A 25,000-nucleotide genomic window follows, 5' to 3' on the forward strand; every position below is an offset into this window, starting at 1 on the left:
AGCACCAAGTAGGCATCTGAAGACAATTCAGACTTCTCAATCTTATTTCCCTCTCAGGGTTTTGGTCTTTAGGAGGGACAAAGGGCGGCTGGTATATCCAAACATAAGGAGCTGTCACTCTCCCTTTCTTATCCCACCTTTCTATGTCATTTGTCACCACCCCCTTAGTCCAGGGCTTTGTACTGTCATACTTCAGGTCAGTCGTCTGCAACCTTGGGACCATAAAAGCCTACTAACCTTCTTGTGGTATCACAAGATAGACAAAACATATAACAATACAGACATGTACAAACATAAAACACACATGGGCCCATTCATTCATAACATACAATTCACACAAAAGAAATGGTAAAAATAAAACAAAACAAGGAGCTCCTTAAAAAAAATTAAAAAGCTTCATGAAATGCCTACAAAATTGTGGTTAACCATATCAAAAAAATGTCTCTTTCATGTGCAAATCCTAAAATATAAATGGACAATTGATGGCATTTTCACACAGTTGAAGTTCTCGGTGTCCGTCCTTCCTGCCAAACTGTGAAAAAACAAAACTTTTCATAAGGGCAAAACTTTCCTCCAGCTGTGGAAATAAACAAAACTCATGGTTATTTTTCAAATCTTACAAAGTGTAATCAATATCACCAGGTGGATTTTTCTCTTTCTATACCCCAATTTACATTTACCAATTTAAATGAATCCATTATATTACAAGTTATACACATACTATATACTGTATAGCAATACTCCTTCAAGAACCTGCAAATAAAACCCAGACATATTAGTTATATCATAGATTACATAATCCCATGAAGTCCTCAGATTATCGTCTATCTGACTGGTCCACAAACACTAAAACAATGGACAGAGGACAACACTTTGCACAGAGATTACGTTTATAGCTCTCAGACACAAAATCTTCAAATGACAAACAGAGAGTCCTCAACTAATCTTTCCAGAGAAGTCACAAAAAGAAAACCTTCCTGCCGCAGCAGAGCTCCATATTGTCATTTATCAATTACTATGAGATTAAACCTCCTGTGAGCTCCGCACCTTCTATTGTTTTCTTACTGACAAGCTGCTTCTCACTCTGCTTTCCCAGGTACAGAGAGAAACTTTTCTGCAGTGTAAAAACACATACAACGTCATTATAAAGACATATACAAGCCGTCATATATGGCTGGAAGTTACACTTTTCACTATCACACTGTCACCTTCTACACATTAATCGTTCCAATACCGGTAAAACAATAACCTCCATTCTTACCGGCCAATAACACACAACTTCTACTCATCCTCTTTGCAAACACATTACTACAGGTTTCACATCTCTCAAACACTTAACTCATGAGTTACTTCAAACCTATAAACCAACACACTGCGACCACTCATTGGCCAGAACCTGGTGAGGAGCTGCTCCCACCCTACAATCTCCACATCCATGAAGCCACTTGCCTCACTTCTTTTTCTTGTATGTCTCTCTCAATTCGCACCAGCAGACAGATCCATCCCACATCTGCTGCCGTCTTCTGCCATTCAAGAGACATAACAAGGCACCACCAGCCGACTGGGGTCTGTCCGCTGTCATGGTGTCACCACCTCGAGTGCTGGGTGCCCAGGGTCGCGAACTACACACCCACCAGGGGACTGGACTCGCTTTGTCATCTACCCCACAACTACACATCTCAGCTAACACATACATTATATCCTATTATATAGTTATAGCAATTCTATGACTATAATCCCACTTCTGACACCATTATGTAGCCGGTTGCTTTTGATAATAGTCGGAGAAGGCTATAACCACACAGAATTATAGAAAAATAAGGTATTTAATACAAAGAACAATACTTAGCTGCAGTTACAGATGGTACAGATGCAGAGATGTTCCTTCCACAATGAGATGGGGAGCCCCATTGTACATTATACACTAATATACACCCATTTCCCTCGATGACCTCCAGGGTGCTGGGCACCTTCCATCCATGGTCCCAGCTGAGGCTGGCTCGAAGCTACATACCCCCGACCTTTATAGTAAGTTTGGGTGGGGGGTGATGTGCTTGTATGTCTATGTAGACCACTGATCACCATGAATGGAAGTTATCTGATGTTTCTCCGGCCTTGTACATATTTACCAGCACAATGGGGACCCAGTCTCACAACTACAGCTACAAGGTTCTGTCAGCCATAGAACAATAGCAACAAACAACTGTATCCTCCAATGTCTACACTATTGTGCAGGTATATGGCTGGACAGCTGACATAGGTGTGACAGTATACATACACACACACACAACTACAATGACTTCTACACACATAGCCATACGAATAAATATATATATATATATATATATATATATATATATATATATATACACACAAGACATTAAAATAATACATTCCTTCTCATTACATCAATAAGACACTTTTATTTTCTGAAATGAACCCATTCGGTTACATATATATACTCATACCCCTCTTATTACCTGTATATATATATACTCATACCCCTCTTATTACCTGTGTATATATATATATATATATATATATATATATACTCATACTCCTCTTATTACCTGTATATATATATATATACTCATACCCCTCTTATTACCTGTATATATATATACTCATACCCCTCTTATTACCTGTGTATATATATATATATATATATATATACTCATACTCCTCTTATTACCTGTATATATATATATATACTCATACCCCTCTTATTACCTGTATATATATATACTCATACCCCTCTTATTACCTGTATATATATATATATATACTCATACCCCTCTTATTACCTGTGTATATATATACTCATACCCCTCTTATTACCTGTATATATATATATACTCATACTCCTCTTATTACCTGTATATATATACTCATACCCCTCTTATTACCTGTATATATATATATACTCATACCCCTCTTATTACCTGTATATATATATATACTCATACCCCTCTAATTACCTGTATATATATATATATATATACTCATACCCCTCTTATTACCTGTATATATATATACTCATACCCCTCTTATTACCTGTATATATATATATACTCATACCCCTCTTATTACCTGTATATATATATATATATATATATATATATATATATATATATATATATATATATACACTCATACCCACACACCTGGGGACCCGGATGTGTGAGAAGTTGTGTGGTCGCCCGTTTCTAAACCTCTGGCCGTTACCGGAGATAATACGTCGTTATAAAGTTTTACGTAATATAGACCACGCCCTCATAACGATGACACGCCCACAGACGATCATTACAGCGATTAGGATTGGCCCGTGTGAGAGACCGTAGGCCACCGATGTTGTGCGTCTTACGTCACTTTATTCGCATTGCGTGTGGAACGTCTACGCCCCCTACGTCTAGGTCCGCCCACTTTTGCCGGATGCTGTACGTTTTACGTTCTGTGCGTCTGACGTCATAGGACGTTGCTGGGAATTTAGCAGACGCAGCCGGATTCCGTACACCGGGGAGCCGGGAGCCTCAGAACGGTAACCCCGATACTGGAGCCCTGACTCCTACAACTATCCCATACCCTACCCTGTATACCGCCCCACCCCTCTATACATACCCTGTATACCGCCCCACCCCTCTATACATACCCGTATACTGCCCCACCCCTCTATATATACCCTGTATACCGCCCCACCCCTCTATACATACCCGTATACTGCCCCACCCCTCTATACATACCCCCTATACTGCCCCACCCCTCTATACATACCCGTATACTGCCCCACCCCTCTATACATACCCTGTATACTGCCCCAACCCTCTATACATACCCTGTATACCGCCCCACCCCTCTATATATACCCTGTATACCGCCCCACCCCTCTATACATACCCTGTATACCGCCCCACCCCTCTATATATACCCTGTATACTGCCCCACCCCTCTATACATACCCCCTATACCGCCCCACCCCTCTATACATACCCTGTATACCGCCCCACCCCTCTATATATACCCTGTATACCGCCCCACCCCTCTATACATACCCCGTATACCGCCCCACCCCTCTATACATACCCCCTATACTGCCCCACCCCTCTATACATACCCGTATACTGCCCCACCCCTCTATATATACCCTGTATACTGCCCCACCCCTCTATACATACCCTGTATACCGCCCCACCCCTCTATACATACCCTGTATACCGCCCCACCCCTCTATATATACCCTGTATACCGCCCCACCCCTCTATACATACCCTGTATACCGCCCCACCCCTCTATACATACCCCCTATACTGCCCCACCCCTCTATACATACCCCGTATACTGCCCCACCCCTCTATATATACCCTGTATACCGCCCCACCCCTCTATACATACCCCCTATACTGCCCCACCCCTCTATACATACCCCGTATACCGCCCCACCCCTCTATATATACCCTGTATACCGCCCCACCCCTCTATACATACCCTGTATACCGCCCCACCCCTCTATACATACCCCCTATACTGCCCCACCCCTCTATACATACCCTGTATACCGCCCCACCCCTCTATACATACCCCGTATACTGCCCCACCCCTCTATACATACCCTGTATACCGCCCCACCCCTCTATACATACCCTGTATACCGCCCCACCCCTCTATACATACCCTGTATACCGCCCCACCCCTCTATACATACCCTGTATACCGCCCCACCCCTCTATACATACCCTGTATACCGCCCCACCCCTCTATACATACCCTGTATACCGCCCCACCCCTCTATACATACCCTGTATACTGCCCCACCCCTCTATACATACCCTGTATACCGCCCCACCCCTCTATACATACCCTGTATACCGCCCCACCCCTCTATACATACCCTGTATACCGCCCCACCCCTCTATACATACCCCGTATACCGCCCCACCCCTCTATACATACCCTGTATACCGCCCCACCCCTCTATACATACCCTGTATACCGCCCCACCCCTCTATACATACCCTGTATACCGCCCCACCCCTCTATACATACCCTGTATACCGCCCCACCCCTCTATACATACCCCGTATACCGCCCCACCCCTCTATACATACCCTGTATACCGCCCCACCCCTCTATACATACCCCGTATACCGCCCCACCCCTCTATACATACCCCCTATACTGCCCCACCCCTCTATACATACCCTGTATACCGCCCCACCCCTCTATACATACCCTGTATACTGCCCCACCCCTCTATACATACCCCGTATACTGCCCCACCCCTCTATACATACCCCTATACTGCCCCACCCCTCTATATATACCCTGTATACCGCCCCACCCCTCTATACATACCCTGTATACCGCCCCACCCCTCTATACATACCCCTATACTGCCACACCCCTCTATACATACCCTGTATACCGCCCCACCCCTCTATACATACCCCCTATACTGCCACACCCCTCTATACATACCCCGTATACTGCCCCACCCCTCTATACATACCCCGTATACTGCCCCACCCCTCTATACATACCCCCTATACTGCCCCACCCCTCTATACATACCCTGTATACCGCCCCACCCCTCTATACATACCCTGTATACTGCCCCACCCCTCTATACATACCCCGTATACTGCCCCACCCCTCTATACATACCCCCTATACTGCCCCACCCCTCTATACATACCCTGTATACCGCCCCACCCCTCTATACATACCCTGTATACTGCCACACCCCTCTATACATACCCTGTATACTGCCCCACCCCTCTATACATACCCCGTATACTGCCCCACCCCTCTATACATACCCGTATACCGCCCCACCCCTCTATACATACCCTGTATACCGCCCCACCCCTCTATACATACCCTGTATACCGCCCCACCCCTCTATACATACCCCGTATACTGCCCCACCCCTCTATACATACCCTGTATACTGCCCCACCCCTCTATATATACCCTTATACCGCCCCACCCCTCTATACATACCCTGTATACCGCCCCACCCCTCTATACATACCCTGTATACCGCCCCACCCCTCTATACATACCCTGTATACCGCCCCACCCCTCTATATATACCCTTATACCGCCCCACCCCTCTATACATACCCTGTATACCGCCCCACCCCTCTATACATACCCTGTATACCGCCCCACCCCTCTATACATACCCTGTATACCGCCCCACCCCTCTATACATACCCTGTATACCGCCCCACCCCTCTATACATACCCTGTATACCGCCCCACCCCTCTATACATACCCTGTATACCGCCCCACCCCTCTATATATACCCTTATACCGCCCCACCCCTCTATACATACCCTGTATACCGCCCCACCCCTCTATACATACCCTGTATACCGCCCCACCCCTCTATACATACCCTTATACCGCCCCACCCCTCTATACATACCCCGTATACCGCCCCACCCCTCTATACATACCCTTATACCGCCCCACCCCTCTATACATACCCCCTATACCGCCCCACCCCTCTATACATACCCCTATACCGCCCCACCCCTCTATACATACCCTTATACCGCCCCACCCCTCTATACATACCCTGTATACCGCCCCACCCCTCTATATATACCTTTATACCGCCCCACCCCTCTATACATACCCTGTATACCGCCCCACCCCTCTATACATACCCTTATACTGCCCCACCCCTCTATACATACCCTTATACTGCCCCACCCCTCTATACATACCCCCTATACTGCCCCACCCCTCTATACATACCCCCTATACTGCCCCACCCCTCTATACATACCCCCTATACCGCCCCACCCCTCTATACATACCCCCTATACCGCCCACCCCTCTATACATACCCCCTATACCGCCCCACCCCTCTATACATACCCCCTATACCGCCCCACCCCTCTATATATACCCCCTATACCGCCCCACCCCTCTATATATACCCCCTATACCGCCCCACCCCTCTATACATACCCTGTATACCGCCCCACCCCTCTATACATACCCTGTATACCGCCCCACCCCTCTATACATACCCTGTATACCGCCCCACCCCTCTATACATACCCTGTATACCGCCCCACCCCTCTATACATACCCTGTATACCGCCCCACCCCTCTATACATACCCTGTATACTGCCCCACCCCTCTATACATACCCTGTATACTGCCCCACCCCTCTATACATACCCTGTATACTGCCCCACCCCTCTATACATACCCTGTATACTGCCCCACCCCTCTATACATACCCTGTATACTGCCCCACCCCTCTATACATACCCTGTATACTGCCCCACCCCTCTATACATACCCTGTATGCTGCCCCACCCCTCTATACATACCCTGTATGCTGCCCCACCCCTCTATACATACCCCGTATACCGCCCCACCCCTCTATACATACCCCGTATACCGCCCCACCCCTCTATACATACCCCGTATACCGCCCCACCCCTCTATACATACCCCGTACACTGCCACTTCTATATATGATATGCTGCACTATATTCCCTTTTCTATAAGCTGTTTTCTGATCTGTATATATGATTCTTACCTGCTGTTATATACTCCCCCCCCCCCCCCCCCCATATACATTCTGCTTATAGTATTACCTCCATAGGTGCCTTATTGGTGCTGTATAGGTCTGTGTGTGAGTAGCCTCCTTTCCTGTCCATGCTGGGTCTCCTCTATATACTCACCTTCCTCCTCTTGCTGTGCTGGATCTCAATATACTCACCTTTCTCCTCTTGCTGTGCTGGATCTCAATATATTCACCTTTCTCCTCTTGCTGTGCTATATCTCTATATACTCACCTTCCTCCTCTTGCTGTGCTATATCTCTATATACTCTCCTTCCTCCTCTTGCTGTGCTATATCTCTATATACTCACCTTCCTCCTCTTGCTGTGCTGGATCTCTATATACTCACCTTCCTCCTCTTGCTGTGCTGGATCTCTATATACTCGCCTTCCTCCTCTTGCTGTGCTGGATCTCTACATACTCGCCTTCCTCCTCTTGCTGTGCTGGATCTCTACATACTCGCCTTCCTCCTCTTGCTGTGCTGGATCTCTACATACTCGCCTTCCTCCTCTTGCTGTGCTGGATCTCTATATACTCACCTTCCTCCTCTTGCTGTGCTGGATCTCTACATACTCACCTTCCTCCTCTTGCTGTGCTGGATCTCTACATACTCACCTTCCTCCTCTTGCTGTGCTGGATCTCTACATACTCACCTTCCTCCTCTTGCTGTGCTGGATCTCTACATACTCACCTTCCTCCTCTTGCTGTGCTGGATCTCTACATACTCACCTTCCTCCTCTTGCTGTGCTGGATCTCTAGTCATGGCCAAACGTTTTGAGAATGACACAAATCTTCTATTTTCCCATGATCCTCTGCCCTCTGGTTTTTCTGTGTGTTTGTCAGATGTTTTTATCACGTACAGAAATATAACTGCAATCATATTCTGAGTAACAGAAGCTTATACTGACAGCTAGATGAGTTACTGCAGCAAGTCTATAATATTTGCAGTGTTGCGGCTTCTTCTTCAGGACCTCTGCAATTCTCCCCGGCTGCTCTCATACAACTTCCGGACCAAATCCTGGCTGATAGCCGTCCACTCTTGCACAATCAATGCTTGCATTTTGTCAGAATTTGTTGGTTTTTGTTTGTCCACCCGTCTCTTGATGATTGACCACAAGTTCTCAATGGGATTAAGCTATGGGGAGTTTCCAGGCCATGGACCCAAAATCTCTGTTTTGTTCCCTGAGCCATTTAGTTATCACTAGAGATGAGCGAACCTGGAGCAGCTGGAGTCCATCTGAACTTGATCGTTCGTCATGTGATTAGCGGCGGCTGCTGAACTTGGATTAAGCCCTAAGGCTATGTGGAAATCATGGATATAGTCATTGGCTGTATCCATGTTTTCCAGACAACCTTAGGGCTTTATCTAAGTTCTGCAGCCACCGCTAATCAAATGCCGAACGGAACAGATCGACCCGAACCCGGTTCTCTTATCTCTAGTTACCACATTTGCTTTATGGCAAGGTGCTCCATCATGCTGGAAAAGGCATTGTTGGTGGCCAAGCTGCTCTTGGCCGGTTGGGAGAAGTTGCTCTTGGAGGACATTCTGGTCCCATTCTTTATTCATGGCCGTGACTGTGAGAGAGCCGATTCCCTTGGCTGAGAAGCAACCCCACACGTGAATGGTATCAGGATGCCGGTTACAGTTGGCATGAGACAAGACTGGTGGTAGCGCTCACCTCCTCTTCTCCCAATAAGCTGTTTTCCAGATGTCCCAAACAATCGAAAAGGGGATTCATCAGAGACAATGACTTTCCCCCAGTCCTCAGCAGTCCGCTCCCTGGACCTTTCCCCCAGTCCTCAGCAGTTCACTCCCTGGACCTTTCCCCCAGTCCTCAGCAGTCCGCTCCCTGGACCTTTCCCCCAGTCCTCAGCAGTCCCCTCCCTGCACCTTTCCCCCAGTCCTCAGCAGTCCACTCCCTGCTTCTTTCCCCCAGTCCTCAGCAGTCCTCTCCCTGGACCTTTCCCCCAGTCCTCAGCAGTCCGCTCCCTGGACCTTTCCCCCAGTCCTCAGCAGTCCACTCCCTGCTTCTTTCCCCCAGTCCTCAGCAGTCCGATCCCTGGACCTTTCCCCCAGTCCTCAGCAGTCCGCTCCCTGGACCTTTCCCCCAGTCCTCAGCAGTCCGCTCCCTGGACCTTTCCCCCAGTCCTCAGCAGTCCCCTCCCTGCACCTTTCCCCCAGTCCTCAGCAGTCCCCTCCCTGCACCTTTCCCCCAGTCCTCAGCAGTCCACTCCCTGCACCTTTCCCCCAGTCCTCAGCAGTCCGCTCCCTGGACCTTTCCCCCAGTCCTCAGCAGTCCACTCCCTGGACCTTTCCCCCAGTCCTCAGCAGTCCCCTCCCTGCACCTTTCCCCCAGTCCTCAGCAGTCCCCTCCCTGCACCTTTCCCCCAGTCCTCAGCAGTCCGCTCCCTGCACCTTTCCCCCAGTCCTCAGCAGTCCGCTCCCTGGACCTTTCCCCCAGTCCTCAGCAGTCCCCTCCCTGCACCTTTCCCCCAGTCCTCAGCAGTCCACTCCCTGGACCTTTCCCCCAGTCCTCAGCAGTCCACTCCCTGGACCTTTCCCCCAGTCCTCAGCAGTCCACTCCCTGGACCTTTCCCCCAGTCCTCAGCAGTCCACTCCCTGGACCTTTCCCCCAGTCCTCAGCAGTCCACTCCCTGGACCTTTCCCCCAGTCCTCAGCAGTCCACTCCCTGGACCTTTCCCCCAGTCCTCAGCAGTCCACTCCCTGGACCTTTCCCCCAGTCCTCAGCAGTCCACTCCCTGGACCTTTCCCCCAGTCCTCAGCAGTCCACTCCCTGGACCTTTCCCCCAGTCCTCAGCAGTCCACTCCCTGGACCTTTCCCCCAGTCCTCAGCAGTCCACTCCCTGGACCTTTCCCCCAGTCCTCAGCAGTCCACTCCCTGGACCTTTCCCCCAGTCCTCAGCAGTCCACTCCCTGGACCTTTCCCCCAGTCCTCAGCAGTCCACTCCCTGGACCTTTCCCCCAGTCCTCAGCAGTCCACTCCCTGGACCTTTCCCCCAGTCCTCAGCAGTCCACTCCCTGGACCTTTCCCCCAGTCCTCAGCAGTCCACTCCCTGGACCTTTCCCCCAGTCCTCAGCAGTCCACTCCCTGGACCTTTCCCCCAGTCCTCAGCAGTCCACTCCCTGGACCTTTCCCCCAGTCCTCAGCAGTCCACTCCCTGGACCTTTCCCCCAGTCCTCAGCAGTCTACTCCCTGGACGTCTTGCAGAATATCCGTCTGTCCCTGATGTTTTTCTGGAGAGAAGTGGCTTCTTTGCTGCCCTCCATGAGACCAGGCCTTGCTCCAAGAGTCTCCGCAGTCGCACAGTGCACAGTGCAGATGCCCTCACACCTGCCTGCTGCCATTCCTGAGGTAGCTCTGCACTGCTGGTAGCCCCATCCCGCAGCTGACCACACTTATAAGAGATGCTCCTGGCACTTGCTGGTCTTTCTTGGGCGCCCTGGAGCCTTTTTGGCAACAATGGAACCTCTCTCCTTGAAGTTCTTGATGATGCGATAGATTGGTGACTGAGGTGCAATCTTTCTAGCTGCGATACTCTTCCCTGTTCGGCCATTTTTGTGCAGTGCAATGATAACTGCAAGTGTTTCTTTAGAGATAACCATGGTAACAGAAGAGAAACAATGATGCCAAGCACCAGCCTCCTTTTAAAGTGTCCAGTGGTGTCATTCTTACTTAACCTCTTAAAGGGGTTGTCCGGCGATAAAAAATTATTCACAGAATAACACACATTACAAAGTTATACAACTTTGTAATGTATGTTATGTCTGTGAATGGCCCCTTCCCCGTGTTTCCCCCCACCCACGCTAGACCCGGAAGTGTGGTGCATTATACTCACCGCATCTCGTGTCGTCCACGGTCTCCGATCGTCAGCAGTGACGTCTTCTTCGGGAGGCCGGCGGATCTTCCCGAGTGCCGGGCACCCTCTGCAGCGTCATCCGAAGCTCAGCCGCGATTGGCTGAGCATAACTGTGCTCAGCCAATCGCGGCTGAGCGGCTGATGACGCGGCCATGTCATCAGCTGCTCAGCCGCGATTGGCTGAGCACAGGATTGGCTGAGGATCGGAGACCGTGGTCGGCACGTGACAGGTAATGTATAGCGCACCACACTTCCGGGTACACGGGTGGGGGTGGTGGGACATGGGGAAGGGGGCCATTCACAGACATAACATACATTACAAAGTTGTATAACTTTGTAATGTGTGTTATTCTGTGAATAATTTTTTATCGCCGGACTACCCCTTTAAGGGCCTGTAAGAGGTGTTCAGAGTGGGGACGCACGGCAACCCCGTTATGAACCGCCGGGGTTCCGGGTGCCCCTTGTAGCCCGGGACCGTAGGTATTAGCGGGCACGGTCCTATCGCTGTGCCCGCTAATACAGTAATCAGATGCAGCTGTCAAACATGACAGCTGCATTCGATTACTTGATGCAGCATTTCCCTGGTGTCTAGTGGGTGAGATCACTCCTCTGGGATGTTGTCCTGGAGGAGCGATCTCTGTACCTGATGCCGGCCAGGGACCTCTCCAAGATGGCGCTGTCCCTGGCTCAGCACCCGTTTGTTTTCGGCTGCAGCAAAATAAACAAAATTCCTTTTTTTTTTTTTTTTTTTTTTTTTTCAATTTCATCACACACAGAATTTTTTCCTGGTTTCGCAGTGTAATTTATGATAAAATTCAGCCGTCATTGGGAAGTACAATTAGTGACGCAAAAAGTAAGGGGTCATGTGGGTCTCTAGGTGGAAAAATGCAAGTGCTATGTATGGCCTTATATACAAAAGGAGGAAAAAACGAAAAGTGGCCCGTCCTTAAAGGGTTAATCATGACAGATTGATCTCCGGCCCTTTTCTCATCAACACCCACACCTGTGATAATGGAGCAATCACTGAAACAATGTTAGCTGCTCCTTGTAAGGCCGGGCTGCAATGATGATGAAATGTGTTTTGGGGGATAAGGTTCATTTTCTAGGCAAATACTGACTGTACAAGTAATTGGTGTTATACTGATCCCCCTGTATAACATTCTGGAGTATATGCAAATTGTCATTTTAAAAACAGAAATATTAATTCTTACAAAGTCTACTGCTTCAATCATTCTCAAAACTTTTGGCAATGACTTGATCTCTATATACTCTCCTTCCTCCTCTTGCTGTGCTGTATCTCTATATACTCTCCTATACAGATAGAGCGGAGCATGGAGAGGAGGAGCTGGGGGGGCTACAGTGTCACATACAGATAGAGCGGAGCATGGAGAGGAGGAGCTGGGGGGCTACAGTGTCACATACTACAGATAGAGCGGAGCATGGAGAGGAGGAGCTGGGGGGCTACAGTGTCACATACTACAGATAGAGCGGAGCATGGAGAGGGGGAGCTGGGGGGCTACAGTGTCACATACAGATAGAGCGGAGCATGGAGAGGAGGAGCTGGGGGGCTACAGTGTCACATACTACAGATAGAGCGGAGCATGGAGAGGAGGAGCTGGGGGGCTACAGTGTCACATACAGATAGAGCGGAGCATGGAGAGGAGGAGCTGGGGGGCTACAGTGTCACATACTACAGATAGAGCGGAGCATGGAGAGGGGGAGCTGGGGGGCTACAGTGTCACATACAGATAGAGCGGAGCATGGAGAGGAGGAGCTGGGGGGCTACAGTGTCACATACAGAGAGCGGAGCATGGAGAGGGGGAGCTGGGGGGCTACAGTGTCACATACTACAGATAGAGCGGAGCATGGAGAGGAGGAGCTGGGGGGCTACAGTGTCACATACAGATAGGGCGGAGCATGGAGAGGAGGAGCTGGGGGCTACAGTGTCACATACTACAGATAGAGCGGAGCATGGAGAGGAGGAGCTGGGGGGCTACAGTGTCACATACTACAGATAGAGCGGAGCATGGAGAGGAGGAGCTGGGGGGCTACAGTGTCACATACAGAGAGCGGAGCATGGAGAGGGGGAGCTGGGGGGCTACAGTGTCACATACTACAGATAGAGCGGAGCATGGAGAGGAGGAGCTGGGGGGCTACAGTGTCACATACAGATAGAGCGGAGCATGGAGAGGAGGAGCTGGGGGGCTACAGTGTCACATACTACAGATAGAGCGGAGCATGGAGAGGAGGAGCTGGGGGGCTACAGTGTTACATACAGATAGAGCGGAGCGTGGAGAGGAGGAGCTGGGGGGGCTACAGTGTCACATACAGATAGAGCGGAGCATGGAGAGGAAGAGCTGGGGGGGCTACAGTGTCACATACAGATAGAGCGGAGCATGGAGAGGAGGAGCTGGGGGGGGACAGTGTCACATACTACAGATAGAGCGGAGCATGGAGAGGAGGAGCTGGGGGGCTACAGTGTCACATACAGATAGAGCGGAGCATGGAGAGGAGGAGCTGGGGGGCTACAGTGTCACATACTACAGATAGAGCGGAGCATGGAGAGGAGGAGCTGGGGGGCTACAGTGTCACATACTACAGATAGAGCGGAGCATGGAGAGGAGGAGCTGGGGGGCTACAGTGTCACATACAGATAGAGCGGAGCATGGAGAGGAGGAGCTGGGGGCTACAGTGTCACATACAGATAGAGCGGAGCATGGAGAGGAGGAGCTGGGGGCTACAGTGTCACATACAGATAGAGCGGAGCATGGAGAGGAGGAGCTGGGGGGCTACAGTGTCACACACAGATAGAGCGGAGCATGGAGAGGAGGAGCTGGGGGGCTACAGTGTCACATACAGATAGAGCGGAGCATGGAGAGGAGGAGCTGGGGGGCTACAGTGTCACATACAGATAGAGCGGAGCGTGGAGAGGAGGAGCTGGGGGGCTACAGTGTCACATACAGATAGAGCGGAGCGTGGAGAGGAGGAGCTGGGGGGCTACAGTGTCACATACAGATAGAGCGGAGCATGGAGGAGGAGGAGCTGGGGGGCTACAGTGTCACATACAGAGAGCGGAGCATGGAGAGGAGGAGCTGGGGGGCTACAGTGTCACATACAGATAGAGCGGAGCATGGAGAGGAGGAGCTGGGGGGCTACAGTGTCACATACAGATAGAGCGGAGCATGGAGAGGAGGAGCTGGGGGGCTACAGTGTCACATACAGATAGAGCGGAGCATGGAGAGGAGGAGCTGGGGGGCTACAGTGTCACACACAGAGCGGAGCATGGAGAGGAGGAGCTGGGGGGCTACAGTGTCACATACAGATAGAGCGGAGCATGGAGAGGAGGAGCTGGGGGGCTACAGTGTCACATACAGATAGAGCGGAGCGTGGAGAGGAGGAGCTGGGGGGCTACAGTGTCACATACAGATAGAGCGGAGCATGGAGGAGGAGGAGCTGGGGGGCTACAGTGTCACATACAGAGAGCGGAGCATGGAGAGGAGGAGCTGGGGGGCTACAGTGTCACATACCGATAGAGCGGAGCATGGAGAGGAGGAGCTGGGGGGCTACAGTGTCACATACAGATAGAGGGGGAGCTGGGGGGCTACAGTGTCACATACTACAGATAGAGCGGAGCATGGAGAGGGGGAGCTGGGGGGCTACAGTGTCACATACTACAGATAGAGCGGAGCATGGAGAGGAGGAGCTGGGGGGCTACAGTGTCACATACTACAGATAGAGCGGAGCATGGAGGAGGAGGAGCTGGGGGGCTACAGTGTCACATACTACAGATAGAGCGGAGCATGGAGGAGGAGGAGCTGGGGGGCTACAGTGTCACATACTACAGATAGAGCGGAGCATGGAGGAGGAGGAGCTGGGGGGCTACAGTGTCACATACAGATAGAGCGGAGCATGGAGAGGAGGAGCTGGGGGGCTACAGGGTCACATACAGATACTGGACTGGGCCGACAAAAAACAAGGTGACAAGAACAAACAAGAGTCTATAGTGAGGTCCTCAGGTAACTAATTTTGATACAAGAACAATGAGCTAATTCTGATGAGTGAAAACAATAAAATATGTAGCGATGAAATATTCGCCTAGGGTTATTTATAAATATCAGGGAATGCTTATCATGTGCAATTAAAAGTATTAAAGGTCAACTGCAATAGAACATCGTACAGTAAAATATATACTTTAGAGATCTCTATTAAAAATAAGAATAGTGCACTATAAAAAGTACCAAAATGGAAAAATAAATGAATAAAAAATATGAAAAAATGAAAAATAGAAAAATTAAAGAAATAGATGTACATAAAATAAGAAATATAAAAGCGAAAGTTTATATATTGGTCTCTTGTAAGTGAATCAGTCTCATTCATTCATCAAAATGATCAGTAATAATGAAACTAGCGATCCTTATCTAGGAGATATGATATTGATTGGATAGTTAATCAAGTGGCAATTGATGTTATAAACACTGGTTGGTTAATGACCTGAATTATTGTCCGTATTGTGGGAACAGTTGGTGCAGTAGACGCTTCAGTCCAATATCGGCAGCAGAAAATAGCAGGTAATTGTGCTGCTTGTTAGTGACAATTGTTTTTGCAGTATTGGAGCCGGATTTTAAACAGTTAATTGAGTGCACGCTTCTTCTACATTTGGATAATGCAAGTTATTGTGCCTATTAGTTTACAGTGTTAGATGTCTGATGATAGTACAAGCCGGCTGTGATGATTATCCTCCGGGCGGTAGAGCGCTTGTAGCGCTGTCTGGCGCTCACTTTTGTACAATCTGTGGCCCGCGCTTGCGCAGATGAGTCTGTTGCCCGTGGGACCTCGTGGGTTTTTGGCGCCAGATTTGGATGCTTATTGCCTCTTGATATAATAGTTGTTTTTAGATGAATGAATGTGACAACTGGATGTGTATGATGTAGAAAAAAGGATTCTTGTTGTCCTAAGGAAAAGATATAGTAGCTGGACGCGTTTCATAGCCTTCTATGTCTCTATCGGTGTTTATCCAATGCCCACGGAGCTCCTATAGCGATCTGCTGAAGACTTTCATTAGTGGGCTGCTTGAGAACCTGTGGTCTATTAGATTGGATAATTGACCACCAGGCATTTGTACATATAAAATAACATAAAAAATAAAATGACATAAGCAATAAAATGAAATTCAGTAAAGTAAACAATGAAATGAACATTCTTACATGGCTAGATGTATGTTATAATGTTAAAATATTGGTACAATTAAAATGACTGAGTACATGATGGGAGGTGTCTATGTCCTAGAAAATACATGAATGACAAAATAGACCTGATATAATTCAGCTGGAGATAGAACTGGCTGCATATTCAGCCATAGTTTAGTGGTGAGTCTTGTGAATAGTTTGAACAGATCTGATTATATCTTATCAGAAAAAAGTGGTCATATATCCATAATATGTATGCCATAGGGTTATATTCTCTTGATGATAATGTATTTTGTAAAATGGCAAAAAGGAGGAAAGAAAAGAAGGGGAAAGAGTTAATGATGTGTGTTGTTGGGCCGTGGGGGGATAAATCGCAGGGTCCGTCATGGCGCTGATGAAATACCAGCAATCCCAGTCCAGTGTGGTTGTACTCTCGCTGCAGTGTATTCCGGCTGAGACTTGTGACAGTACAGCGCCATTCCTGCAATCCCACTGTGGTTTTATTACAATTCAGTGTGATTCCTTTTTTTTTTTTTTTTTTTGCAGCACAGTCCAGCTGAGACTTATAGTTCTACAGCGCTTAATATATTCCAATGCGCTATTGTTGTGTTTCTTTACCACAGCTGTGACTAGCGTAACACCATAAGGGCCCTATGGTTACATTTTACATTTTAAACTATGTATTACTGTTTTGTTTTTTGTTTTTTATTGTTCTTTCTAATATGTGTGTTTGTTAGTAATTATATTTATATCTCGGTTTTTACACTGACGCATTCATTCATGCTTTGAGATTTTCACTATTTTTACTTTTATTACCAATATTAAATAGCTTTTTATTTGGACTATCAAGTGGACATTAGGAGTATTGCCTGGACATCCAGGCTCCTCTCTCTCTGTTACTTAGGGTTGCCATTGCCTGAGCTGCTTTCATTCTGCTCTTGTCATTTTGTGGATTTTCACTTATCCATTTTCATTTCACATACCAATTTTTACCCATCTGCTACCTACACCAGCTTTGAGGTCTAGGCTTCTTTTATTCTCTGTTTGATATTTAGTTATCAGGGTAGTCACTGCCTAGTTGTGACCTCGGCCCCGGAGATTATAGTGCGCTGCACCCACCGCCTTTACTGTGGTAGTACGAATGATTGAAATAGAAGTAGTTATGTGTCAAAATAAAGGAAATTGCTTGAACTATGAATTGAATCTGTTCTGGTGGGATATTGGTTTAGTCGAGATGGTATTTAGTAGCTTGTACTCCTTGATGGCTTGTGGAGATGGGATATTGGTTTTGTACAATCACTATATACCATTATAGATCACCATCAAGGAGTACAAGCTACTAAATACCATCTCGACAAAACCAATATCCCACCAGAACAGATTCAATTCATAGTTCAAGCAATTTCCTTTATTTTGACACATAACTACTTCTATTTCAATCATTCGTACTACCAACAGACAACCGGGACAGCCATGGGCACCAGATTCGCTCCAGCTATGCAAATCGGTTTATGGCCCATTGGGAAGAGTTGACTATTATACCACATTTGGGAAACAACCTCCTCTTTTGGAAGAGGTATATAGACAACATCATCCTTATCTGGAACGGCACTCAGGACCAACTAGAACAATTCCTTCTACATCTCAACACCAACAATCTCAATCTTAAATTCGCCCCCAACATTAGCAAAGAAAAAGTAGAATTCCTAGATCTTACCCTTACCATAACAATCAACTGACATTCCACACCTACAAAAAACCAACCTACAAAAACAGTTACATACTCTTCTCCAGCTGCCATCTCCCCAGATGGCTTACCAAGATACTGACTAGTTAATTCCGCAGGCTGATAAGGAACTGCACATACCTATTGTGTTCACCAGAGCCCCAAATCTAGCCATCAAAGTAGCCCCAACAATTAGAAATCCTTCTCTCAAACAAGAAAAATCGACTTGGTTGACAACCAAGGGCTTCTTTCAGTGCGGAACGTGTACCTGTTGCAAACACACACGATTCCCCCAAAAAACCACAGAAGTCCAATCAACCACCAATCAGTTTAAATGGCCAATCAAAGAGCTACTAAGATGTCACACCAAAGGTGTCATATATATCTTACAGTGTCCATGTAACACACAATACGTGGGACGTACAAAGAGGGAACTAAAAAGCAGAATTAGTGAACATTTTTACAATATCAGAAAAGGAAACAAGAAGCATCCCTTGTCCGCACATTTCAAACAGTTCCACGACATGAAGCCAGACGGTATCATATATGCAGCATTACATACAGTAAAAGCCAGTTGGAGAGGGGGCAATTCTATATCAGCCATGTCAAGAGCAGAGGCCAGACTAATATAGGCCGGAAACCATCGCACCAGCAGGACTGAATGATGAAGTTTTCGGTTTCATCTGAATCACTAGCTGGGGTGGATCTCTTCGCACGGCCCGTCACGTGCCTGGCTGTTTATCAGCGCCTTGACGGACCCTGCAATTTATCCCCCCACGGCCCAACAACACACATCATTAACTCTTTCCCCTTCTTTTCTTTCCTCCTTTTTGCCATTTTACAAAATACATTATCATCAAGAGAATATAACCCTATGGCATACATATTATGGATATATGACCACTTTTTTCTGATAAGATATAATCAGATCTGTTCAAACTATTCACAAGACTCACCACTAAACTATGGCCGAATATGCAGCCAGTTCTATCTCCAGCTGAATTTCATTTTATTGCTTATGTCATTTTATTTTTTATGTTATTTTATATGTACAAATGCCTGGTGGTCAATTATCCAATCTAATAGACCACAGGTTCTCAAGCAGCCCACTAATGAAAGTCTTCAGCAGATAGCTATAGGAGCTCCGTGGGCATTGGATAAACACAGAAAGAGACATAGAAGGCTTTGAAACGTGTCCAGCTACTATATCTTTTCCTTAGGACAACAAGAATCCTTTTTTCTACATCATACACATCCAGTTGTCACATTCATTCATCTAAAAACAACTATTATATCAAGAGGCAATAAGCATCCAAATCTGGGGCCAAAAACCCACGAGGTCCCACGGCAACAGACTCATCTGCGCAAGCGCGGGCCACAGATTGTACAAAAGTGAGCGCCAGACAGCGCTACAAGCGCTCTACCGCCCGGAGGATAATCATCACAGCCGGCTTGTACTATCATCAGACATCTAACACTGTAAACTAATAGGCACAATAACTTGCATTATCCAAATGTAGAAGAAGCGTGCACTCAATTAACTGTTTAAAATCCGGCTCCAATACTGCAAAAACAATTGTCACTAACAAGCAGCACAATTACCTGCTATTTTCTGCTGCCGATATTGGACTGAAGCGTCTACAGCAGTGCTTCCCAACCTTTTCCACCTCGGGGCGCCCCAACTAAAGAATGTTCTACAAAATAAGAAAACCGTCATACAGTGTCTCACAGGTGACGTCTTCTTTGATCAGAGGAGTCACTTTCCCTTTTCCTCTCCATCCGGCCCAGACCTCCAGGATGATTCCTTCCAGCTACTTTTCATCTCTTCAGAACCTGCAAGACAAACAATTTAGGCTCCGCACATTTCTAGCAACTTCCTTCCTTTCTCCCTCCTGTCGGCTCCCATAGTAACTGCGCTGTGTGGGATGTCCCCTGTATGTAGGATCCCCTGCTGTGCCCCCTGTATGTAGGATCCCCTGCTGTGCCCCCTGTATGTAGGATCCCCTGCTGTGCCCCCTGTATGTAGGATCCCCTGCTGTGCCCCCTGTATGTAGGATCCCCTGCTGTGCCCCCTGTATGTAGGATCCCCTGCTGTGCCCCCTGTATGTAGGATCCCCTGCTGTGCCCCCTGTATGTAGGATCCCCTGCTGTGATGAACTAGTAATGCCCCCAGAGGTGCCCCCATGAACTAATAATGCCCCCAGAGGTGCCCCCATGAACTAATAATGCCCCCAGAGGTGCCCCCATGAACTAATAATGCCCCCAGAGGTGCCCCCATGAACTAATAATGCCCCCAGAGGTGCCCCCATGAACTAATAATGCCCCCTCCCTCGGTTCCCCCGTCCCTCGGTTCCCCTGGGCTCGCCCCGTCCCTGCCCCGTCCCTCGGTTCCCCTGGGCTCGCCCCGTCCCTGCCCCGTCCCTCGGTTCCCCCGGGCTCGCCCCGTCCCTGCCCCGTCACTGCCCCGTCCCTCGGTTCCCCCGGGCTCGCCCGGTCCCTGCCCCGTCCCTCGGTTCCCCCGGGCTCACCCCGTCCCTGCCCCGTCCCTCGGTTCCCCCGTCCCTGCCCCGTCCCTCGGTTCCCCCGTCCCTGCCCCGTCCCTCGGTTCCCCCGTCCCTGCCCCGTCCCTCGGTTCCCCCGGGCTCGCCCCGTCCCTCGGTTCCCCCGGGCTCGCCCCGTCCCTCGGTTCCCCCGGGCTCGCCCCGTCCCTGCCCCGTCCCTCGGTTCCCCCGTCCCTGCCCCGTCCCTCGGTTCCCCCGTCCCTGCCCCGTCCCTCGGTTCCCCCGGGCTCGCCCCGTCCCTCGGTTCCCCCGGGCTCGCCCCGTCCCTCGATTTCCCCCGGGCTCGCCCCGTCCCTCGATTTCCCCCGGGCTCGCCCCGTCCCTCGATTTCCCCCGGGCTCGTCCCGTCCCTCGATTTCCCCCGGGCTCGCCCCGTCCCTCGATTTCCCCCGGGCTCGCCCCGTCCCTCGATTTCCCCCGGGCTCGCCCCGTCCCTCGATTTCCCCCGGGCTCGCCCCGTCCCTCGATTTCCCCCGGGCTCGCCCCGTCCCTCGATTTCCCCCGGGCTCGCCCCGTCCCTCGATTTCCCCCGGGCTCGCCCCGTCCCTCGATTTCCCCCGGGCTCGCCCCGTCCCTGCCCCGTCCCTCGGTTCCCCCGGGCTCGCCCCGTCCCTCGGTTCCCCCGGGCTCGCCCCGTCCCTGCCCCGTCCCTCGGTTCCCCCGGGCTCGCCCCGTCCCTGCCCCGTCCCTCGGTTCCCCCGGGCTCGCCCCGTCCCTGCCCCGTCCCTCGGTTCCCCCGGGCTCGCCCCGTCCCTCGGTTCCCCCGGGCTCGCCCCGTCCCTCGGTTCCCCCGGGCTCGCCCCGTCCCTGCCCCGTCCCTCGGTTCCCCCGGGCTCGCCCCGTCCCTGCCCCGTCCCTCGGTTCCCCCGGGCTCGCCCCGTCCCTCGGTTCCCCCGGGCTCGCAGTACTTCTTGTAGAAGGTTGGGCAGGTTCTGGCGCTGTTCTTCTTGTCTTTGAGTGACTTTCGCAGCCATCTCCTGATGTCTCCTTCCTTCTCTTTTAGGTGGTGCTTACTTCTTACACCCTTGCCTGGACTCCAGAACGATGTCTGAAGGGGAACATAAAACTGCCCCTAGTACGGGCTCAGACCCCAAGTTAGACAATGTTACCTCCATGTCTCCACCGGTGAGTGCACCCTCAGTGCCAGCCCCAGAAGAAGAGGAGGAGGAGGAGAGTGAAGACGAGTCTGAGATCCTAGAGGAGTCACCTTGTGGTCGCTGGCAAAAAAGGCGTGAAGAGGTAAGATGGTGATGCTGGGTCATGTGACCCTGTTTCTGAGCTGGGCGGTGCGTTTCCTAAGGGGACCATTACACCGAGAGATTTATCTGACTGGTTATTAAAGCCAAAGCCAGGAACAGACTATTAGCAGAGAACAGGTCAGAAAGGAAAGACTGAGATTTCTCCTCATTTCAAATCCATTCCTGGCTTTGGCTTCATAAATCTGTCAGACAAATCTCTGTGTGTAAGGTGCCTAAAGCGTTCACTCCTGGGAAGGTTCTCAGCTGCCTTAAATGATTCCCGTTTGTTACACTCGCCTGATGGATTCAGACCAACAAACTTCTGCTTTTAGGCTAGATTCACACTGGACGTATACGCAGCGGATTACCCATTCACTTCAGTGGGCTGACATACTTGTAGCAGGATCCTCATCTCACTGCTAGTATGTCAAACTCGGCGCCATTATCCCCCACGGCCTGGTAACATACTGTACTGGCTTTCTTCGGGGCGCCCGGCGGTCAGCCAATCAGTGTGCTGCAGTGAGAGATCCGCTGCGGATACGTCCTGTGTGAATCATACAGGTGGCCACACCTGCTGCTGATCAGGTAATCAGTGGTGGTGGACGTGCAGCACTTGGCTGCTACTTACCCTTCTATGAAAGCAGCCAGGATGTGCTTATTTTTATTCACAATGGTGTGGTTTTTTTTTTGTTCTGACTATTTAACCCCTTAGCGACCCATGACGTACCTGGTACGTCATAGTGCCGCGGGGGGAGTTCAGAGAGGGGCCCCGCCGGGACCCTGCTCTGAACGGCACCGCTCCCGGCTGTGATCTGCAGCTGGGGAGCGCCCCTATTAGCCGGCGCGGGTCCTGTTGCCGCGCCGGCTAATTAAGCACTTCAATGCAGCTGTCAAACCTGACAGCTGCACTAAAGTGCTTTACACTTCATATCCCTGGTGTCTAGTGGGACGGATCCGTTCTTCTGCCCGTGCCGGGGCTCAGCGTCGCAGGCCAGAGCAATGTATCACCGATCTGATGGATCTTTGTATCCATCTGTGTATATACATGTTCCCCAGGGGGACTTCTATTTTTATCCAAATCACCCCCCTTTTCCCATTTTATAAATTAATAAATAAGCAAATAAACATGTTTGCTATCGCCGCGTGCGTAATCGCCCGAACTATTAATTAATCACATTCCTGATCTTGCACGGTAAACGGCGTCAGCGCAAAAAAATTCCAAAGTGCAAAATTGCACATTTTTGGTCGCATCAAATCCAGAAAAAATGTAATAAAAAGTGATCAAAAAGTCGCATATGCGCAATCAAGGTACCGATAGAAAGAAGACAACATGGTGCAAAACATGACACCTCACACAGCCCCATAGACCAAAGGATAAAAGTGCTATAAGCCGGGAATGGAGCGATTGTAAAGAACGTATATTTGGTAACAATGGTTTGAATTTTTTAAAAGCCATCAGATACAATATAAGTTATACATGTTATATATCGTTTTAATCGTAACGACTTGGGGAACATGCATAACAAGTCAGTTTTACCACAGGGCGAATGGCGTAAATGCAAAACTCCCCGAAATCAAAACAAATTCCTTTTTTTTTTTTTTTCATTGTGACAGCGCAAATGATTTTTTTCCTGTTTCGCAGCATATTTTATGGAAAAATAATGCCGGTCATTGCAAAGTACAATTGTTTCACAAAAAATAAGCGCTCATAAAAAATGCAAGCGCTATGGCCTTTTAAACATTAAGTGGAAAAAGCAAAAACGACCTTAAGGGGTTAAAGATTTTTAAATAACTTTTATAACAAGTAAATGAAGAGCTGCACCTGCAAAGTTATCTGCAGTGTTACATACATGAAATAAGGTATAATGCAGCATCAGAGGTAAAAGTACAGGAAATTGGTGGAACATAAAGGGCTTCTCCAGTGCTACAAAAACACCGCCACTTTCTTTCACAGACCACATGACTCTTGTCTCCAGTTCAGGTGCGGTTTTTATTTAAGCTCCATTGACTTCAATGGAACTGAGAAGCAAAAACCTGCCCAAGCTGGAGACAACAGTGGGACTGTCGCTGGAAGAAAGTGGCCATGTTTTTGGAGCGCTGGATAACCCCTTTAAAGCACTGGCCAAAGCCTACATCCTATGTCCAGCCAAGGTGGTGGGGGCAGGAAGAAGTGAAAGAGAAGGGGAGGAAAAGAGGGCGGTGGATGGAGAGATTCTCCATGCATCTGGGTAACGCCACATGGCCGGGATACATGCTCTGGCTGCAAGCAATTTAGGATAGAATGACCATATGTCTTGCCAGGATCTCGGAGAGGTACGAGAGGAAAAATGCGGGGGAGAAAGGCAGCTGGAAATCTGTGAAGGTAGAGGTTAGAGGCCAAACCTCCCTCCAGAGAGGGGCTGATTTAGGATGGCTCTGGAAGGTATGTAGGAGCGAGTCGTCGTCCCCACACTTCTCCTGCACATCGGTGAGACACCAGGGAAGATCCTGTAGAGAAGAGTAGGCACCCAGTACCATCTGGAAAGACGTCTGTTTCCTGCCCCCTGTAGGCGCTAGGAGATTGCGGAGGAATGGTTGGAGATCTGACCAGCCAAAAGCAAGAGGCCCAGGTGGACAAGTATGGAGGGCTAGGCTGCTCCAGGGGGGAAACCAACATGGCATAAACCAGAGAAAGATACCCGCTTTGGACCAATGCCGGAAGTTGGGGTCCTCCAAACCTGGGGTAAGGGCCGGAAGTATAGGAAAATTTTCATCATCTTTTGTTTGTTGAAAGAAATAATAAGTGTTATTTTCTATAGCGTCAGCATGTTCTGCTGCTCTTTA

The 25,000-nt window shown here is 49.2% G+C and overlaps 1 protein-coding gene across 2 annotated transcripts in view; it reads left to right on the top strand.

Moving 5' to 3' along the window:
• Positions 1–3,443: 3,443 nt before the first annotated feature.
• The window catches only part of NRBP1 (nuclear receptor binding protein 1), a 78,171-nt gene continuing 56,614 nt past the window's right edge, over positions 3,444–25,000 (top strand). For both annotated transcript variants that reach the window (XM_069973306.1, XM_069973307.1), the window contains exons 1-2: positions 3,444–3,538; positions 21,943–22,178. In XM_069973306.1, the coding sequence (XP_069829407.1) occupies positions 21,984–22,178 (195 nt within the window). In that variant the 5' untranslated portion in view covers positions 3,444–3,538; positions 21,943–21,983. The remainder of the gene's footprint in view (positions 3,539–21,942; positions 22,179–25,000) is intronic.

This window comes from Dendropsophus ebraccatus, chromosome 6, assembly GCF_027789765.1.
Source record: "Dendropsophus ebraccatus isolate aDenEbr1 chromosome 6, aDenEbr1.pat, whole genome shotgun sequence".
In the NCBI taxonomy this organism is placed as follows: domain Eukaryota; kingdom Metazoa; phylum Chordata; class Amphibia; order Anura; family Hylidae; genus Dendropsophus; species Dendropsophus ebraccatus.